At 38.3% G+C, this 21,789-nt stretch overlaps 1 protein-coding gene across 4 annotated transcripts in view; it reads right to left on the bottom strand.

Moving 5' to 3' along the window:
• The window catches only part of COQ3 (coenzyme Q 3), a 52,829-nt gene that overhangs the window by 3,927 nt on the left and 27,113 nt on the right, over nt 1–21,789 (bottom strand). For 2 of the 4 annotated variants that reach the window (XR_016054077.1, XR_016054074.1), the window contains exons 4-7: nt 13,442–13,519; nt 9,545–9,593; nt 6,082–6,142; nt 2,096–2,245 (exon numbers count right to left, since the gene is read on the bottom strand). Coding sequence is in view for 1 of the 4 variants with exons in the window: in XM_006847704.4 (XP_006847767.1) it covers nt 2,096–2,245; nt 6,093–6,142; nt 9,545–9,593; nt 13,442–13,519 (327 nt within the window). In the remaining 3 variants the exon portion in view is untranslated. The remainder of the gene's footprint in view (nt 1–2,095; nt 2,246–6,081; nt 6,143–9,544; nt 9,594–13,441; nt 13,520–21,789) is intronic. The other 2 variants (XR_016054073.1, XM_006847704.4) reach the window with 1 other exon arrangement.

Here is a 21,789-nt window from a genome sequence, read left to right as displayed (position 1 = left end):
CAACATGTGGCCTTTCCTCAAATGTTTTGAGGGGGCGTTGGACTTTAAAGTCAATATGGCTAAAAAAAATTTGTTGGCCATCGCAATGAGCCAACAAAAGGTGCAAGCATTAGCTAGAAGGCTAAGTGTGGGGTCGATACACTACCAACTGAATACATGATTCTGTCCCTATGTATAGGAAAACTGAACGAAAAAACAATGGATCGAGTGGTGGAATGTTTTGAAAGCAAACTGGAAACATGTTATCAAGATATCTATCGTTATACAGCAAACATTATCAAACTTACTAGGGTGCTCCATGTCATTATTCAAGATGTGAGCATCAGTTGTCAAAAGGATAGAACAATTTCCAAAGAGCTTTCTTATAGGGAGATACAAAGAACAAGAATAAGCTCTCTATATCTTTGGGTTGGTTGCCAGACTTTCGATGATAAAGATACTCTAAAATAGTCCTTCATTGCATTGACAAAATTTCTGTTCCATGATTAGGGCAAGCATGTCGACTTCAAGTTTCATTACTCCGGTGACCTTGTGAAATGAAGTGCGATTGAACCATAGTTGCAGGAACCTTGGAGGTAAGGCCACGGTCCCATCTTCGGAACTCGATCCTGCAGTTTCTCTAAGGGATCACATAGGGAGCTGGTTTTAGAGAAATAGGGATCATGCTCCCTATAAAATGGGATCTCGGTATACATGCTTGTAGGATCCCTACAAGCAAAAGAGCTATACTATTAATTGAACTACTAGTCCTCTCCTTGGTAGTATAAATTTATTTCTTTAGAATATGTTAACCTATGGTGCATATCACTTTGTGGTATACTAGAATTATAGTATTAAAAACCTATAATCTAATATCGTAGAAACGCTAATTTATGATATTATTAGACCGTGTTATTGCAGTAAATTAGAGAACTATAACTATGACATTGGTTATAAGCTAAGGTGTATAATAATGGATTGAACGGGCATTTGCTCAATCCTAATTTTATCATATACTATTAAGTGATATCGTTTCATGTATAGTGGCGCTTAGACCCTCCAAGTCAAGGCCACAATCCTAGTGACATGGGATCTTACTCCCAAGAACCTTAGGATCTAGCTCCTCAACTTGTTGAATGTACGGATGCCAATCCACGTTTTGGCATTCCTTGAACCAATCCCGCTCATGCCTCCAACAACTAGGGATTGAACTTGAATATTGCAGGGTTGTATTATGTATTTATCTTTGGTGTTTTTTTGTTGGTTGGGGGAGGGGGGAAGCAACCGCCTTTGGAGGCTAAGAGGATCATATCATTGACTGCATATAGAAAAATCAGTTTACGATGGTGATTTTTTTTCAATTGGAAGTCTTGTATGGGAAGGTTTAACTTAGAAAAATGCTATGATTAAAATCACAGGGAAGGTGACCATTTCAAGTAATTACTCCCAAAAAACTCAAATCAGCAGACTTTCTAAGGAAATCATTCACATGTATCGACGTATATGTTAATGTACTTTGGATATCCTCTACTATTTCACCAATACCTTTTCGACACTAGAGAACAATCATTAGGCAAGATGAAATATTAGTAGCTTTTCATATTCCTTCTGCCAATGATCTGGTTATGCTACTGCATTTCCACTAGGTTAGAAACCAGTATCTTCTATTTTGCATTGAAATGCATCACGAGATACAAGATCACAACATTTCTTTAGATCCTTATCAATTGCTCCATACCAGAGCTTCTAGAACTTCAGAAGAATGCTTGCCAAATGGAATTTTATAATCCGAAACTAATTTAAACAGGTTCACCATGAATTGTTGAACAATCCTGAAAGCCTCAATAACTAAGTATTGCAAGTTGATATTTCTAATAGAAAGAACTTTTTCAATTATGCATTATTCTTGTACAGATGAAGAGGTTGTTCATGTGCCATGATAAGTTCCAATTTCAAATCAATATGGAATCAAGTTTGTCAATGGTAAATATTTATTATTATTAAAACATGTTAAAAGATCAACTGTTGCCAACTACATAAACAATAAAGGAGGAAGCTCAGATCACAACAAAGCCAAAAGTTAGTTTTCAAGAAATTAAGCTATTTAAGAACATACCCAACGCAGGATGTATTCTGCTGCTACAATGGCTGCAGCATATGCTCTCATAGACCGATTGATGGTAGAAATTACCGTAGCTCCATTGGCAGCAGTTAGTGCTGCCAATGACTGGCAGAATTCAGAGGGATTTGCTACATGCTCAATCACCTGGAAATGAGAATAAACAACTTACATAAGACAGATTTCGTCGTGCAAAAATGGAAAGCATTCTCGGAACTGGTAGTGGTGAAGATCCTGTGAAAATGTTTTATACACAACTTCTCTTTTTAACTTCAGGTGCAAATCAATATGAAAAATAGATAATGGCCATTTTAATTTCAACAAATAATAAGAAAAACCGATTGTATCATAATGTAGATAGTTTGACATGGAATTATGATCATGCACCACATAAAGGATTTCAATCATGGAGGCCGTTAACACTCAACAACTGTTCTAGTTCGAGGGGGCAATCCTGGGCTCAATTGAAGACCTGTTCTCACAAGGGTTCTCCCCTCCAAGCCCAAACTTTCGCACAGCCTCCTGATGTCTAGGCCTTCCACCTATCCCACGGTACTTCTGGTTAGAAAGAAAAAGGCAGTCCTTAGACCACAAACACCACAGCATAGCATAGCTGAAGAATAGGAATAAGACCAGAATGACAATCTGAGCCTCAGTGAAAAAGTAGTTCTGGGATAACTTCAGTGTTGACCTAGATAGCCAGCAGCAAACCATCCTTAGGCCACAGACAACGAAGGCCCAACACATAAGCCGGTAGAAATAAACCCACCGATTTTTTATGGCAGCTCCAAAGGGAATTCTGATCCAGCCAAAATCGAAGGGGCCTAGGTACAATACTTTTTCTTTTTTATCTTTCACAAAAGAATTCATCATTGAAATAGAAGTACAAAGAATAAAAAACAAAAAACAAGTTCAAGAGATGTCAAGACAACATGTCAAGGGTCAAGATTCCAACATTGAAATAGAGTGATTCTCAAAGAACCCCTTCATTGCAAGGGTATCAGCATATTGGCTAGTTCTCCTAAGAATATGCACATTACAAATATAAAAAATTTCACAAAAAATCATAGCCAATGTCCATGGAATATAGGAATCTTTACGAAACCATATGATGATGTTGCGACAATCCCCCTCTACTACTAATAGACATCTTGAAGGGGAGGGCCAGATCCATAGACCTGTAAGAAATGCACAAGGCTTGGCTAAAGTAGAATCACCTATCCCTAGTGGAACTGAAAAGCTTTTAAGATTCCTACCTTTTTATCTCTAAAATTCCCATCCATGCCTGCTGGTCATGGATTACCCCGTTAACATCCATGAAAATTTAGCTGGGGTCAACAATTTGCATGCCTAAGAGATTAAGAACATACTCCATATGGTGATAGCATGCATACAGTGAATAAGAAGGTGGCTAGCTGCTTCCAACTCAGCTCGAGATAAAACACATATGTTGGGCATTAGCAAAAAAGTCAACTATCAATATACTCCCTAACATGACAACTATCCAAAAGACTTTACATGTCAGTACACTTGGTCTTTGATTAAAAGTTCTATTGTGTTCTCCTTATGTACATGTCATGGATTTTTTTGGAACTTAGACCCACAAAATCAAAACCTGGGTGTCATAGATGCTCTGAACAATTTTTTGATCAACATGGAGTTGAAGTTGTAATAACACGAAAACAGGATTCAAATGCAAATATCTAGATTTATTGATTTATTAGCAAAGTATGATAGCAATGCCCTTTGCAGGCAAGCGTCAACCAGAATCTCCAACTTTCAACTTGAGCCATGCAGGTGTTCTCGGTTAGTACTTAAGCAATTCATCACCCTGCTCACAAAATTAGAAATCGTTTCACTTTTGATGGACCCCAATGTTAAAAGGGTTTCTCAATAAAATATCTAAGCACATGGCTCTCTAGGAGATTGAGGTCCAAATCACGGAGACTCATTTTCATGTGAGAAGATGCATATCTTTCTTTGATCATCAAAAGATCCGAAAAACACAAAACATATAGGTTTGGTTTTTCACATTCGATGGACCCCGATGTTGAAAGGGTTTTTCGATAAAGCATTGAAGAATATGGTGCTTTAAGAGCTCGAGGTCCACATCTTAATTTTCTAGTAAGAAGATGCAGTTCCTCATTGTCCTCAAAATAAGCATGAGAAACACATATGACATAATGTTTATTTGGAGCTCTAGAAACTCCAAGAAAGTAGATATATAAGGGAGTTTGACCTTGTTCTAGTTGTGGAGAGGTACGTTCAAGGGCACTCAATACTCCGTGACCATTGTTAGAGGAGGGCTGTCAAAGACATCAATCCGAATAATATTGGACCCTTGGGTAATTGTAATCAATATATAGAGTCTAGAATTCAAGCTTAAAAATAATATAAAACTTTAAATCTTCTCACTCAAAACTTTTGGCATGGTACCGAATGGATTGGTACGTGATTCTTGAAAGGTAAGGATCGCAAATCCAAATCGATAGGACAATAATTCCAACAATATAGGAATCACGATTCCTATTTTATCACATCGCGATTCTAGAAAGGCAAGAAACTCGTTTCAAATTGATGGGATACCGATTCCAAAAAGATAGGACACATCGATTCCTATTTTATTGGATGGCGATTCCGATATAGTGGGAACCACGCAGCAAGTGATTTGCATTGTACGTACGACGAACGACTATTCCGACTATAGGAATCGCCTGAAACATGCTATAATGAGAGTCCGAGTCCTAAAACGATTATGAATCATAGGTGTTTCCAACAACCATAATCTAGCCTCTAAAATTAGCAAGCTATCACCAAGGTCAGCATTAGTTTATAAACTACTTTTATATTATGCAGAGTAGCCAATCGACCAAGCAGAGCCAGAACACGCCTAAGTCAAGCCAGTTCAGGATACGGCCTGGGCTGAATTTATCATGACAGACCATGTTTGGGCCTAACCTGACGGGTCCGACATAAATTAGGCTGGGCTGGGCCAGATTAGCTGGTCAAGTCAGAAACGGGCTAGGGCCTGCCCATGTCCGACCTGACCACCTATCGCTGCTATTGAAAATAGCTGCTAACCATATAAAAATACTAATCATGCAAGGTCAAAACTAGCCTTGTCTGTAGAGGAACTAAAAGCACTATGCAATAGATGGGGTAGAAGTCCTAGTTGACCCCAAAGCAAGGTACTCAACATAATTTTGATAGTATCAATAGGGAGGACTCATTAGTCTTTGCGGACCAGCTTAGGTAGTTTCCCTATGATATGCTAGCCTGGTAGAAGTGCTGGATACGAAAATAGTGCATCATAAGGCGACTGAAATCAGTATTTTCACAGAACAGTGGAGATTCACATATTCACCTAAGGTCACCTACTGCTTGAAGATGATGAGTAATCTTTTGTGCAGACCAGGTAGTCAATGGACAAGAACCTTCTGCTTGTGTACTTTACAATGGTTCATCTCAACCAAAACAGTGGAGAGTTGACACACTAGTTGAAGAGCAAACCACTTTGCTCTAAAATAGGAGGATCTTTTTCAGAGGAACTTTATTATCATGAAAATTTCAATGATATATTGTGGAATTTCAATGGATGGCATAAGCCGACCATCAAAACGTTCAAACTTCGAATGACCCTGCTTATTTTGCAAACAAGAAAAGGGAGAAAATGTGTGATCATTGTCTGACATATTACATCAGACAGTGAAACTAAACCAATGGTAGAAATTTGTCCAACAAAGGCATATGGCAACAAAGATGATTACCACATATGGATGATTAACTGCCGAATGGATAATGTAATCATTTATTGAAATCAATTGCATAAACAACATACAAATCCTAACAGGCAACTATATGGTGTTTCATGATGACAAAAGCATTTTCTTAAAAAAAAAAAATGAAAATATGAGAATAAATTTGGTTTATCCACCATAGTATAAGCCCGAAAAATAAAGATGATATAGACTGACAATCCTTACTTGAAGTATACCTCAAGTGCAATCACAGCATCAAACTCTCTGTTTAGCTCCACCAATTGCTCTGTCCAGATAATTGAATTCATGTCAGCCTTTATTACGTGTAAGTTAAGAAACAAGAAAAAACCCATGAGCGAATATGAAGTCAATTTAATCCAAAATGAACAGATATCAACATCTGAAGCCAGAGGAGCAATTGATATACCATTCATCGATAAATATGATACTGTTGATAGATTGTTCTATTTTCTTAAAGGTTAAAAAAATTAAAGATTCTATAATCAGAAACTTAAACTTGCACTCAATAACTCCAGCCGGAAATGAAGACAAGCCAAAAATATAACTGTGATTGTCTGTGCATCACCTACATGAACTACGTAGCCATCAAAGAAACATGTTCTCTCTAGAAAAAGGAAAATTCCATAAGTAATGTCATTTAGAAGCATGCCATGCGCTCTCTTATTACTTGTAAGAAAAAGAAATATGTGTTGCCTCGAACCCATACTCATTAACAAGCTGACCAAACAAATCACGTCCTTGAAGAAACAAGAGCTGAAAATGCATATTATACGAATAGAGGTCAGATTGCTTTAGCGAAGAGCTGAAAATGCATATTATACGAATAGAGGTCAGATTGCTTTAGAGATGAAGTGTGCATGAGGCAGGGCAAGGGAGATTGATAATACTGCACAAAAAAAATCTACAATATACTTGTGGTCAGAGCATAAAACCATCAAGTATGAGAAAAGAGAGAAATAAGGGCAATACATAGGGTACAATATACAATCAGCCCCTCAAGTTGAATTGTCAACTTTGCTCAAGTTGCATGTCCTCTTGAGGCATAGTAGTGATCATGGTTTTTTGGTTGATAATCTTTAGATCACACCAGCATGCTGGGGCTCGCCTCAACCAAGGGACTCGGCTCTTGGCCAAATTGAGTTACTCAGCCGAGTCCTGCACAAGGCTGAAGGCCCTAAATAAAATTTTTTAAAGAAGGGAAAATTTTTGAAAAATAAAAAAAGGTAGAAAAAAGTAAAATAAAACCAAAAAGAACTTTAAAAATTTAAAATTAAGCTTAAAAAAGTAGAGAAAATTAGATTTTTTTTAAAAAAAAACAAACTCATTTACAGTTTGGGACATTTTTTAAAATAAATAAAAATACAAAAATAGGGATTACGGCAAAAACACTCACCATTCTTTGCGAAAAACATCCAAATGCTATAAAAAATTATCCCATATTTCTAGATTTTTGACATTTTTAAATTGTTTTTGTTATTATTATTATTTTTTATATACCCTGAGTTGTACACAAAATTTGGGGTTACTGGGCAGTTACTTGCTCGAGTCCATGTAGACTCGGACAAGTCCCATCACACATACAATGTCAGTAGTATGGTATAAATGGCACTCTAGTTTTTGTGTTTTGTACAGGCATTGGAACCAGGTTTCAAGTCATTTAATAAGTGCAAAGTGTCAAGATCTTATATTCATTCCAGGAAGGAAATTGGAGAGTGAGAGGGAGAATACTGCTGGGCTGCAAAAGATTTAACAGAATATGCATCCTTCATCACGTTTCCATGACATATCATATAATGACAAATTACGGTGCCTTGTGACATAAATAGCCTTTGGATATATCCATGATTAAATAAGTTCCTTCAGAGTACATAATGATATACATTGAGAACACACAATAGGGATACAAGTTATATAATTCAAAGAAAGATAAAATGCCACTATGATCTGCAATATTCTCCCTCAAATGGTGGTGAAAGAATCAGTTCATCCACAAAGTTCAAATATCATGCAAATTGCTCCTTTTCTTGTGATTCATAATTTGTCTCTAGAGAATGTGCACATACACAAAAAGGGACTTAACAGGCAACTAGAATAAAATGACAAAGCAATGATCAGGGTCAATTGGGCTTTGCTACAATGATAAGAAACCCATATGTATGAGAGAGGACAAGGGTTCAAATCATTATTTTTGGGAGTGGAAGCAAGTGTAAGAGTGGGAAATGTTGCTTGCCAGAAGCTCACTTAGGGCCTGTTTGATAACAGGAAGCAAGAATATGAACTAGAAATTGGAAGTTAGTGAAGAACTCTAAATTAGAAGTTACTTAAGAAGTTAATGGCTTCTTTGTTTGATAACCTCCCTGGGAAGTTAATAAGTCCATAGTTTCTATGTTTGATAACTCTTGGGATATATGGTAAATATCTTATATTACATAAAATAATATAATATATTATAATATAATATATAATATATTATATATTATATATTCTATATATAATAATAGGGAAATGACCTTGTGAGACCCTCCCACACCTATGTGTGTAGGACCTCAAAGGATCACCATTAAATTTGGCACAGATCTCTAGAAAAGTCTAGTCCCTCACCCATATGATAACTTTTCTAGAGATCTGTGCTAAATTTAATGGCGAATCTTTAGGGTCCTATATACATGGGTGTGGGAGGGTATTATATTATATATATATATATATATATATATATATATATATATATATATATATATATTTATATATATATATATCATGGACAAGATAAAAAGTTCCCTTTTCAAGTTCCATGGTTTACCATGAAACTTTACTCAAGCCTTAAAGGTGGGAATTTCAACAGTAAAAGGGAGTTCTCAAATTATCTTCCACTTTTTATCAAACACATAACATGAACAGTAATAGGTAAATTTCCTTCTTCCTATTCTAACTTCCTGTTATCAAATACGCCCTTAGGGAATGCGATGGAAACGGAGAATGCCATGGAAACGGAGCACCCATACAATAAACATTTAATAAAAGACAAGATAAACAAAAGAAAAAGGTTGTGCAGCTCAATTCTCTTTCAAACTCGTTCTAGAATGAAAAATTCCGCCCTACTTTAAGCACTTAAACTTGCTCATCCTTACAACATAAGTGGAAAGAGTTCCCAAGAAGTGAATGTGTTCCCAACAGAATAGGAATGTGTTCCCACTCCCAGAAAGGCAGAACAATATTCTGGGTGCAGGAGCACCACATTAGATGGACAATTCCACTAACTCTGGTTCGAAGTGTGCCCCCAAAGACAAAACCAATTCGAGCCATACTTCTTTGGGATTGGGCATTAGACTTGAACAGTTAGTGTTCACAGTAGCAATGCTAGATCCCAGGTTCCAATCCCACCGCTAACCTACTTGAAAAAGAAAGATCAGTCTCTAAAGACTCGGCAATCAACTTGGTCTCACTCAGGCATTCATAAGGTTGTTGAGACAGCCAAGTTTTACCCAGTTTAGGCTTTTGCCTTATGTTTTCTTAAATAGTCACTAAGTATTACCATATCTCTCCCAAGACTTGGCAAGTCGACTGGGCTCAGTGCCAGGCCCAATACTGCGCTGAGGCTAAACTCATACATTAGAGTGTTTGAATAATTATTTGAATGGTAATAAGGGATTAAATAATTAGCATGCACCTGCTGTAGCACAAGAATATTCTATCGATGATGTTGACGGGTCCAATCCCTGCACACGTATTGCAGAGTTGTACAATAAGGCCAAAGCAGAAATTACTTGCAAAAAATAAGATATTTAGAGAATCATCATTCTGAACCATTTTGCAATAGATAATACAAAATTACCCAATAAAAAATAACTAGATAAACGAAGTTTCCAAGCATGAAATAAAGGTTTCATCTCAAGCAAAATACGTCCTATAAGCTAGCTGATTGTCTTCAAACAGCCTCATAATCAATGGCTATACCAATTTCTATCTCCAATACTCATCAGCGTGATGTTTCCAATTTCCACTTCATTGTCTATTAGTAGAATCACATAGTCAAGGGGAAAAAATGTCAGTTTTAGAAAGCTTGGGGTCAGCGTGCCCAATGACAGCCAAATTCCATTACTTCTGATACATAGTCAAATGCTTGATACCAAGTATTCCGTTCCTAGTAGCACAGAGTTTACAAAGGAAAAGGAAACATCATTTTACAAGAGGTACAGATGCCTAAATGACATGCCATTTCATCTAACACGTACACGTGAAAAGATATGTGTGTGTCAGAATGCCTAACAAATGTCCTAAACAAAAGATTCTTGTCTAAGCATCTATATAATTAATTTTGCCAATTTTTTAGTTTTCTACATTCTTTTGAATGGTATTTGTAACTCGAACTTGGTGACTAAAGCCAGCTCCAAGTTGGTAACTCTGAAACTAGTGGCCAATTGCTTCCTAATCTCTGCTGATTAAGAAAAAACTGGTATTTAATATCTGAAGTAACTATGGTTATTGTAACAGTGTATAGTTCTTCACAATATGGTAACTACAACTATACACAAAACATGCATATTGATGTTCTCCTACAATCAAAGGAAATTTATTCAAAAGGAATTTGGCAAAATTTTCTAGATTGATGCTAACAATTGAGATATTTTCATTATTGGAAGTAAAATCCTCTTTTTATTTAGTTGACTATAATGATGGTAGTGAAATATCCATCATGAACTGAACATGAAAGACAATAAGGACAAAAAAGAAACCAAAAGGAAAAATATATCAAGATCACCCATGATAAATCTGCAACTCAATAATTACAACAATTTGCATCAAATATGATAATGTAGGGAACTATCGTGGACTCAAACTTATGACCCACACTATGAAGCTGCGGGAGAGAGTGACTGAGCAATGACTAAGGCATGAAACGAGTGTATCAGAAAACCAATTCGGTTTTATGCCAGAGAGGTAAAAAATTGAGCTATTTTCCTACTTAGGTAACGGATTGAGAAGTTTAGGGCGAAATGAAAAGACCTCCACATGGTCTTTATTGATCTGGATAAAGCTTATGATCGAGGGCTCAAACTTATGAGCCACACTATAAAGCTGCGGGAGATAGTGATTGAGCAATGACTAAGGCATGAAACGAGTGTATCAGAAAACCAATTCGGTTTTAAGCCAGAAAAGTAAACAATTGAGCTATTTTTGTACTTAGGTAACTAATTGAGAAGTTTAGGGCGAAATGAAAAGACCTCCACATAGTCTTTATTGATCTAGAGAAAGCTTATGATAGAGTACCTCGAGATTTAATTTGGTGGGTATTGGAAAAGAAAGGAGTCTCCAGTACTAATGAACTTGTTGAGCGATATGTTAGGGAGTGCTAATTAGTATGCGAATAGCTAGTGGAGAGCCGAGTGAGTTTTCAGTGCCAATAGGTCTACATCACAGATCAACATTGAACCCATACCTTTGTCTTAGTTATGGACAACTTAACTAGGGGTCTACTAGTGTATGTTGTTTGCGGACGACATAGCTTTAATTGATAAGACCCAAAGCAGTGTCAAGACAAAGTTAAAACTACTTCATCATTCCTACACAATTGGGAAGAGGTTCTCCATTTCCACTCCCCTCGAATCCCGCAAACTAAGAACTGGTCTCCTCCCCCTGCAGGCCTCACTAAACACAATTTCGATGGGTGTTCCCTAGGAAACCCAAGAACAACAGGAGCGGATGGGGTCTTCAGAGACCACCACAGCAACATTCTGGCCTCGTTTTCCAAGTATGTAGGCTATGCTGACTCCCAGCTTGCCAAGTCGACAGCTCTCTTCTTGGGTCTCAAATTGTTCAACCCCACGTGGAGGCTACCACTGATCATTGAAGGAGACGCTAAAAAACATTATCACTTGGGCGGCTGGAAATACCCCTCCCCCCGGTAGCTTACTTCGATTTATGATGAGATTATGCACATTTGTAGGGATATACCCATCTTAAAGGGGCATACCTGGAGGACATCAAACACCTTGGCAGATCAACTGGCTAAGGAGGGAGCGGTGGCACGCTTCGCAGGTTCATAAGAGCATGGGGTTTTTTGGCACATCTTTGTTTATGTTTTTGTAAATCCTCTGTAAACGGGCAACAATTATAAGCCCCACCCATTTTTTAGGGCTACTCTTTTTGGAAGCCTATTTTTTTGCCGAGAGGCTCGACATCTAGGCTATCTCGAAAGACTACTGTATTCTTTCCCTTTACTCAATACAACAATTAACTTTTATCAAAAAATAAATAAAAATAAAACAAAGTTAAAACTTCGGAAAGATGCTATAGAATCTAAAGTTTTTAAAATTAGATAAAATATATGAAATGCAAGTTTAGTAACTATAATAGTACAGACGATGAAGTAGTTAAGACTGGCAGCTAAAAAATACCAAAAAGAGTGCACTTTCAATATCTTGGGTCGATAATCTAAGATAATAGAGAGATTGAAGAAGATGACACACATATAATAGAGCTAGGTGGACGAAGTGGAGATGTGCAACCAGAATTATGTGATCGCCGCATACCAATGAAGCCGAAGGGGAAGTTCCATAAGATAACTGTGAAACCAGCTTTACTTTATAGGGTAGAATGTGGGGCGGTCAAGAAACAACATACCCATATGATGAGTTTAGCAGAGATGAGGATGTTGAGATGGATGAGTAGAAAGACAAAAGAGATAAAATTCAAAATGAATACATTTGGGAGAACTTAGATGTGGCTCCAATAGGTGATAAGATGAGAGAAAGTAGACTTATGTGGGCTAACCATATGCAACACCTATTAGGATGGAATGATCGGGCTAAAAGGGGAAGATCAATAAAAGAGTTTGGGAACGTCTCACACCAAAAATCAAACCAAACACTTGGCATTCCCCGCCTATGTTCAGTGTGAGTTGGTTCAAGTGAAAGGCTCAAAAAGGGCAACGAGTAAGCTCAAAAAGACATAGATAGAAGTAGTGAGAAAAAATATAGACTTATAGCCTCACTGGGGGTATGGTCCTTGATAGAGCAGAATGGCAGACCGCAATTCGTGTAGCCGACTCCAAATAGTTGGGAAAAGGCTCTGATGATGATGATGATGCTGCTAATGATGACGATAATGTAGGGAAATGTTCAAAAAATAAAATTCTCCCACTAATTAAAAAGTTATTGCACTAAACAGAAATAATCAAACTCTCAAATCTTCTAGTTCACTCTTAAACTATGGACGGATGTATGTTGCTAACTACATAGTATACTAAGAAAAAAAGTGAACAAAAAGAAATCCTCAAATGAGGAGTTTTCTCTTTTGTCCCTTTGATAATTGGAGAAAAAAATAATATTGCAACACATTCTTTATAGATTAACAACTTCCAACATATCTTGCATGTAAAAAATTATTGATCAAGGACTAAATAGATCAAAGCACAAATACAACCATAGCTATTGGATTGATGAAAATAAAAACAGTATCAATGGATAAGCTTTCAAAACGCAATAACTGAAACAACCAATTGCTCTATGCATCTGTCTTGTGACAAAAAAGCAAACAAGTGTGATTCGGGATAGAACTGCCATACAGCATGAAGCCGAGCTATTCTGATATTTTTCTCAACAGCGTCAATGCCTGTTACTGTAGCACCTAGCCGAGCCAAAGGCTGTTCACAAAGGAGAAATAATTGATGTATCACTGTATCAAAGAACAATCAAAGAAACAAGAGTAATGCATCGAAGAACGCAAAATAACAAATTACGCAATAATAATATTGATCAATGAAATCAACTGAAAGCCATGGGATCAATGTAATACCATGTCCATTACGAACAATAGTAGAACCAGACAAAATCCAATGACTTGCTTTTTTAAGAAGAGCAAATAAACGTCTTCGAATACAAAATAACCTAGAGGAGTAAACTCATCCGGATTTCAATCTGAGACATGTTTGGGTAAGTGACTCTTATGGTTTAACAGCACTATAGCGGCATAAGAAGGAACACAAAAATATCCCTATTCGGATAGTCCTGCCTCTATCAGATCCACCAAGAGTTATTGGTATATTTTATGAGCCACTGGAATTAGCTCACAGAAAATTCTGGATGGAATGTAATCTGCATGTCAGCGAGTGTGATGCAATGAGAATGAAACCTCTCTAAACAGTTTACGTATCATTTTTTAAATGGATTTGAGAATGCAGTATGAGGCATTTTGCCTTTTTCTTGGTGGCAGTGAATGCTAGGTGTTTGCCAACACCAAACGAAATCACCATATTAAAAAATCCGGATCAAAATAGCATTTCACATTGTTCTCAAAAACTGCACCATCCTTTTTATTCCATGACTGCAATAGCACCATGGCGCTATTCGCCTTTCTTTTCTACAGGGTATTCTTCCTACCCACTGGAAACAGCATCAGCAAATATGCTCTTGAGGTCATGTAATTGTTCAGACATAATTTCATGTGCTCCAAGATTTGTCCTTCCATCATGGATATATTATAGGAGGGGTCTAGAATTGAAACTCACTTTTGAAGCCAAGTCCCTATAAGAGATTTACAAAATCTTCCAATGACTAACCCAAAAAAAAAAAGGATTTTCACCTGTCTGGAAAGTTTGCACCCATTGCACCAGATCTAATTGCCACAAAAGTTGGATCGCAATTAATAGGAGAGCATCTGAATTGATGGTACCATATAGGAGATCAAGATGTCACTTGTCATGTTCATCTCTCCATGGAAACAGAAACTTGTCGATCAAAAAGGTCAGACTCTCAAAGAATTCTTATGTTCAAAAGCTTGCATGCCAGCTTGAAATTCTTGATCCTAATGAGAAACTTTGGGATTCTACAGCAGGTTGAATTAGCATGATTTTCAACTGTTGTAACATCAGAACCTAATGACCCCCAAGCAGCGAAGCTATAGGCAATCATTGGCACTTTTTGCAACACTACGGGCCAAGAACTAAACAGTGCCATGAGCAAATTTTATTCTTTGGGGTTAATGCTGGCCCAAAATCAAGGATTTTAGACATCCTACATTTCAAAGATGGGGAGCTACCAATGACATATACTGGGTTACCAATGAAATATACTGGGTTACCTCTTTTTCATGATCTTCTGAAAACTAACATTGCCAGCGCATCCTCCAATTACGGGTTACTTTCCTTTTTGTTGCCTAGCCGCACATGCCATAACATTGAGAGATTGCAGAATAAGGGCCTTCACCTAGTGAATTGGAAAACAATTTGCTTGACACTAGATGAGGGTAGGTTGGGGATTCGAAGCATGGAAGACTTCAATATGGCTGACACGATGAAACTACCATTTAGACTTCTCGCAGACCCCTCCTCCCTTATTGCCCACTTCGTCAAGCATAGATATTATCGTGCCTCCTCCATTTGGCAGACTAGCAACAGGATTTGTTCCCATGCATGGAGGGGTATAACCATAGTTGCTGGACCCATGTTGGAAACGTCACAGGACCCACTCTGGAATCTCGATCCCACGATCCAAGCTAGCAATCTTGGATGGAATGGGGATCCCTATATTGTGATCCTCATTCCCAGCAGGTTTGAACCATGATTCTCAAGTTTATGATGCAGTGCATATGATGTTTCCTCTATTGGGCACTAATCCATACGCATTGATTCAGGTTTGTGCCCCATGGTACTGTGAACCCACGCATCATTCACGATCCCTTAAAACTGGTACTGTGAACCCACACATCATTCACGATCCCTTAAAACTAACTATTGCCATTCCTTCCTCACGAAATCGCGCTTCCTTGTGACGAGGATCATGCTCCCTTGATATAGGATTGTATGGATGACAGTCCTAACCACAAGGAGCTTCTAGCAATCTACAGTTATGTGGACCCAAGCTAGGTCCTGCTCCCGGTTACGCACTCGCATCCGACAACTATGGGTATAACCATGAGACTGAACAGGCTACAACACATTGTTAGATGCATTATTGCATGAGGGCTATAACAATGGGACTTAACTGATGGTGGTATAAGACCAATAGGCTAGAAATACAATCTTTTAAAAAAAAATTTATTGTATAAAAACTCAAGGGTTTAAAAGCATGAATATCTCAATACAAAACCATAATACATATATTCCAGCCTACAAACATGGTTTATACACATTTGAGTAATAAAATTCAACCCTAATAGGTCCCTTACCAATCTCTTACTAAAAAGTACAATTAAACTGAATACAATATTCAAATATTCACATTGTACATCTCTACAACATATTGCACTTACAATTCATTATTATATCAAAATTATATGATAATTTCATCTTCATTCTTCATCCTCATCATATATCATAATATCTCATACACATCATACACTTGATCATAATAACTCAATAAGATTTCAATTCGCATAAACAATAATGCATAGCATTAAAGCTCATACCGCAAGATGAAAAAAAAAAAAAACAATCTCAATATTTATACAACATACTCAACTTAATCAATCATGAATCCATTTAATAACTGTAAATACATCAAATTAAGATGCAATCATACATGGGGAAACCATGGTTCGAACCCTTTGTACCCGAGCCACGAATGGGCCTTTTGAAGACTTAATTTTGTCCCATTGTCTAAGGCACGGGTAATAATAATAACTCAAGGAGATCAATGCAATGGGAAGCAAATGATCACATTTATTTCACTTAATGGGGATCAAATCATGAGAGAGACATGTATCAAAGTAGTCCTTCAAAGCTTGACAGAGATACTACACAAAATAAAGAAGTTATGTTGAAACTACACCATGTGGGTCCATAAGGGACCACACGAACTTTTCAACATTAAAAAGGGAACTCAATGGACTATTTCTTATGCTCGAATATGATGAAAGAAACATCTCATCAGTTGTATATTCTCAATAAAAAATTCCAAAAAAATAAGATCAAGAAATCAAGTTGAAACTACTCAACATCATGGAGTAAGCAAGCTAGTCTACACATACTGTGTATGGACTACACTATTGCTTTAGGACTCTTCAAATATCAAGTTTTCATGACCAAAGTGAAGAAAGCTACTGCAAATTAAGAATTACAGCAAGCTTTGATAATGAAAATGAGATAGGAATTAAAAATATGAGAAGAAAAATCAATACCTTAATGAAGCAATGGTATGGGCTTGATCATATAAATGATGGACTACTCCATGGAAGGGTTTCAAATGAAGGTGACCACATTTTTGTCAAGGGCTCTCTCTCTCTCTCTTTGAAGTGAATACTCAAGTTAGGGTAATAATTGATCCCATAAGTTACTTTTATACTTAGAACATAAAAATGGATTTAATCTTGATCCTTGATGCCTTAGATCAATAGCACATGAGAGGCTTTTATCCAAGCCACTCATCCATATTTTATCACCAAGATCAATGGATAAGCTTTTGACACCCTTCACTCCTCAAAACCTAGGTTTATAGTCATTTTACCTTGAAGCCCTTAGCTCCATGTTTTATTTCTCATTAAGTCCAAATTCATGTTTACACTTATGCCCATAGTTTTTGAATAATTTGTGAGAGTCAATAAAATACAAGGCCATGGACATAAAGGTAATATGAGACATCTATACATGTGAATAAAATATCTTATGACACCACCAATAGGATTTTAACAACACTAAAGTTTCACATGGGTCAAGCCCATAAGGTGGTGCCACATAAGATATACTCATATGCTACAAAATCATATGTGGATAATAATATGAATTAAATTAATTCTCAAAATCCCATGACTTCACACATGCCAAAAATGACACATATGAGCTAAAAAAAAACATGCGACTTAAATCAAACTTAATTCATAACAATATATAACTTTTTAAATAACATGATAACATGTTATAACATAATACCAAGAAAATAATTAATAACAAATAGGTCCCCACATGGATATGATGTCAGCATGATGTCATCCACAAGTGGGGAGTTGGGGATGCCACATGGCATTCCTATGGCCACTAGGGATCCATGTGGCATCCCCATAAGATGTCCTTGTTTGGTATTTACGTTAAACAAATTTGAAAATCACATTTTTTATTGTTTAAAAAATCTGAAATATTCTCCAAAAATCTCAAAAATTCTCCAAATGATTTCCCAACATTATTACACAATTTCTCATCAATATAAAATCTTTTCTCATCAATTTTAGATTAATTTGAGCCAAAGGAAAATGAGATCTCTAGACTTATAACACTAGTCGGAGTCTTCCATTGGGCTAACCCGAATGACGTTCCACCGGTGTCTCAAGCCGACCCAATGGACCTATGCTCCACAGTCTATGGCAGGGACACAATTGGTCACATCAAAGTCGTTGAGCCAGAGCTTCCCCGTCACCGGTGGTTCAATGGATTACTGGTGCACCCATGTGGGACATGTTCCCACTCAAATACAGGGGTCCTCTCAAAGCACAAGTGCACTAGCTCTTCTAAGTCAGATAATACTATAGAAGAGTGGCTTCCCCATACGACTGTGGGTGCACATGTCATGGAACGGTCTCGTGTCATGATACGGGCTCATGTTCCATGAGCCGACCATTCCATACAGGGCGAATACTCTTTTAAATACTCGGGTTCTATTATTCTCGATTGGATCTCCAAGCCCTGGCTTATCACAGCAACTATGAGGCATTCTAATCAATATATTCCTAACTGAGAGGTGACCCTCACACCTCCCCGAGAGTTCACACTCTAAAAAAGTATACTCTCAATGCCTCAAATACTCGGGATATATGAATCTGGGCCCCAGTGCGCCAAGCACCAAGATTCAGTCTCTCTCCAACTCCTACTGAGCGTAAGACTATTGGCTTTAAGGCCTTGAAAGGCCACATAGCCATCATTAACAACGTACGATACCACATTACATGGATTATTAGTGACGGCCTTACTGTCGACTTTGGGCAGATCTATGGTTGTTGGAAAGATCTCTCTGGGAGACATATGGCCCTGATATACAAATTGATCTGTGGGGATTTGCGAAACACAAAGTGGCCAATTACCTACAAGGTACTCAACATTAGAACCTTCTCCGTCCAACTTTGGGCGCCTTTATTCGAGCATGGAGGGAGATCCAAGCATACACTATTCCCTTGCAGCCCAGGAGTGACTTATAGGTTTGCATTCACCCAAACAAAAAAAAAACAAAAAAGGAACCTAATGATCAACTAGAGTACTCAGCCTTGGGTGCATTCACAAGGGCAGGAGACTACTGTATGACATTTTAGAGAACATTTGAGATATGCTAGCCCACAAGCAGATATCCATGAGACAAGTCTATCCTCAGTGCCTAATTGAGGAATGTAACACCCAAATTTTATTCATCAATAATCAAAGTTAATAATGTGACAAACTGCCCCAATAGCTAGAAAGACATTCTACAATACGAACAGTTAAGCACCAATGTCCAACAAAAGCACCACAAATCACTAGAAGCATGAGCAAGCAACCACATTGCCATGTGATTTATTTAAATATTATTAAGATGCTGAAAATAGGCTGTATAATACTACATAGAGTCATAAAATGTGCCATATAAAAATTTAGAAGCCCCTAAAATGTGCCATCAAAAGTTGGGAAATTTGAATACGGGCTTCTTCCACAAGATAGCAGCAACTTGAAGGAGGTGAGAGAATTCGATCACCTGTCTCAAGGTCAATGGTGTGATGTGATCTTGAATCAACCTCACCTTATCAAACAAGTTGTCGTATGCTTTTTCTCCAATCTCTTCTCTGCATAATCCGGTCCGAGACCCATAATACATGACATTTCTTTCCTATCTCTCCCTTCCGAAAAAGCTACTTGGCTGGATCACTCATTCTCGTAGGTCGAAATACTCTTGGCACTCAACGACCTGAGCCCCGACTGAGCTCCTGGTCCATATGGTTACCCAATTGCCTTCTTCAAAACTTTCTGGGATGTCATTCGTCCCAACATTTTGGAGTTCTTCTCAGAATTCCATTTTTTGAGAATGTTAACATTGTATTGAAGGATGAGAAAATACAAAGGTTCCCCGTAGGGTATGTCACCGAGCGACGTGACTAAGACAAAAACAGAAACACCCCACGCCCCAAAAAATATAAAAAGCTCACTTAGACAAGATACAATATAAGCAAAGAGACCTGAACAAGAGCAAAAAAAGGATCCCGATGTGAATCATCAAGACTGTACAGCTTCATGTCTGGCTAGCTCGTCAGCTATCTGGTTGCCCTCCCACCAAATATGTGTCCAGGAGACCCATATATGCCTGCACAGATGATGGATTTCATAAAAAATATGCCATTGTCTCCAAGGAGGTTGAGATATGCTAGATGCCCATTGAATGACGTTTATGGAGTCCCCTTCGACCACAAAGGAAGCTCCCCATTCCGGGTCGAAAAGTCTCAAGCCTTGAAGCAGAGCTCGGGCTTCAACCTCTGTGGAGTCAGCTCTTCCTATGGAGTAGAAAAGAAATGTTATTCCTTCATGGTTGCGGAATACTCCACCTATGCTGGTTGGGCCCGGGTTCCTGAAAGAGGACCATCAAAGTTTAGTTTGATAGTTCCACTTTCAGGAGGCCTCCAAGAGGCAGACCTCGAGACTCTTCTCTATCTAAAGGAGAGGACATGGCTCCAATTGAGGTGAAATTCGTGAGCGGGCACAAACTTAAAAGAGTTTACGATTGGAAGCCAAGAAAATCACCATTCCCCGAATAGTCTCGAATAGTTTATGAAGTGGTGCTACTAGGCCTTAGAAGATCCTGTTGTTACGTACCTTCCATATTGTCCAAAGCGTCGCGGCAACTGTTTCCTTCCAGAGCAGGGTGCTGGTTTTCGCCAACGGGAGGAAGGAGGAGAGTTTGAAGAGGTTGGGGACTGACTCAGGGGTGACCCATTCCCAACCGAGGAGAAGGAGAGAGTCTCTCCTGAGTTTAGAAGCGACGGGACAGTGGATCATGAGGTGATCGATGGTTTCCTCACCAGTGCAGCACATTACACATCTATTGGGGGTTTAGAGGCCACGTCTTTGTAACTGATCTATTGTGGGGACTCTACCCCATAAGGCCAACCAGTTAAAAAACTAGATTCCATGAGGAATGAAGGGGTTCCAGGCCCTAGAAACAAGAGGGTTGCTAAGCAGGGCGCCCGAGGGTCGGTTGCACTAGGTTAATAAAACGAAACAGAGAAGAGACAGAGAAGGAGCTAGAAGGGTCGAGAGACCAGATGAGTTTGTCAGCCTTGAGAGAGGTAAGATGGACAGAGGAGATTGGAGGATAGTAATAAGGACTCTGAAAGCTCCCCATCTCTAAGGGGTCTGCGAAGGTCAGGATTCCAAGATCTGGAAGAACCTGAGGCTGGAAAGAGCTCGATGACTAAGGCCCGAGGGTCATGCAGCTGAAAAAGGGGTAGGTTTTGGGTAGCTAGCAGAGATTCACATATACAAATATCGAGCCAAAAGCAAACATTGGTCCCTCCTCTGGGAAATAACTTGATGTGGGCAAGAAAGAGCACGAGAGAGTGTGAAATAGACTGGGTTGGGCTTGGGGAAGGGACCAGGGTGGGGCTGCAAGAGAATACTTGGCTCGGAGGATGACATGGCAGAGATTATCAAGCTGAGTGGCGAGTCTCCACCACCCTTTACACAGGATTTCCAGGTTTTGGGATTTGACGCTACGAATCCCCATACCTCCTTCGGATCTCTGAGGGCAGGTTACATTACAAGCAATAAGGTGGAATTTCTTTGTGGAGCCATCTCTCGACCACAAAATGTTTAACATGAGTTGCTCCAATCAGTTACGCACAGCTACATGAATATGGAAAAGGGACATCTGAAAGATGGGTACTCCAGAGACCACGGCTTTAATGAGTGTGAGTCTAACCGCCGAAGAAAGAACACGCTCTTTCCAAGAGGCTAGCTTCCTTTCCACCCTA

This window comes from Amborella trichopoda, chromosome 1 (assembly GCF_054954075.1).
Source record: "Amborella trichopoda isolate Santa Cruz 75 chromosome 1, AtrichopodaSantaCruz75HAP2 v2.0, whole genome shotgun sequence".
NCBI classification, from domain to species: domain Eukaryota; kingdom Viridiplantae; phylum Streptophyta; class Magnoliopsida; order Amborellales; family Amborellaceae; genus Amborella; species Amborella trichopoda.
Note: the sequence above shows the minus strand (reverse complement) of the source record. Positions and strands in the feature narration are given on the sequence as shown.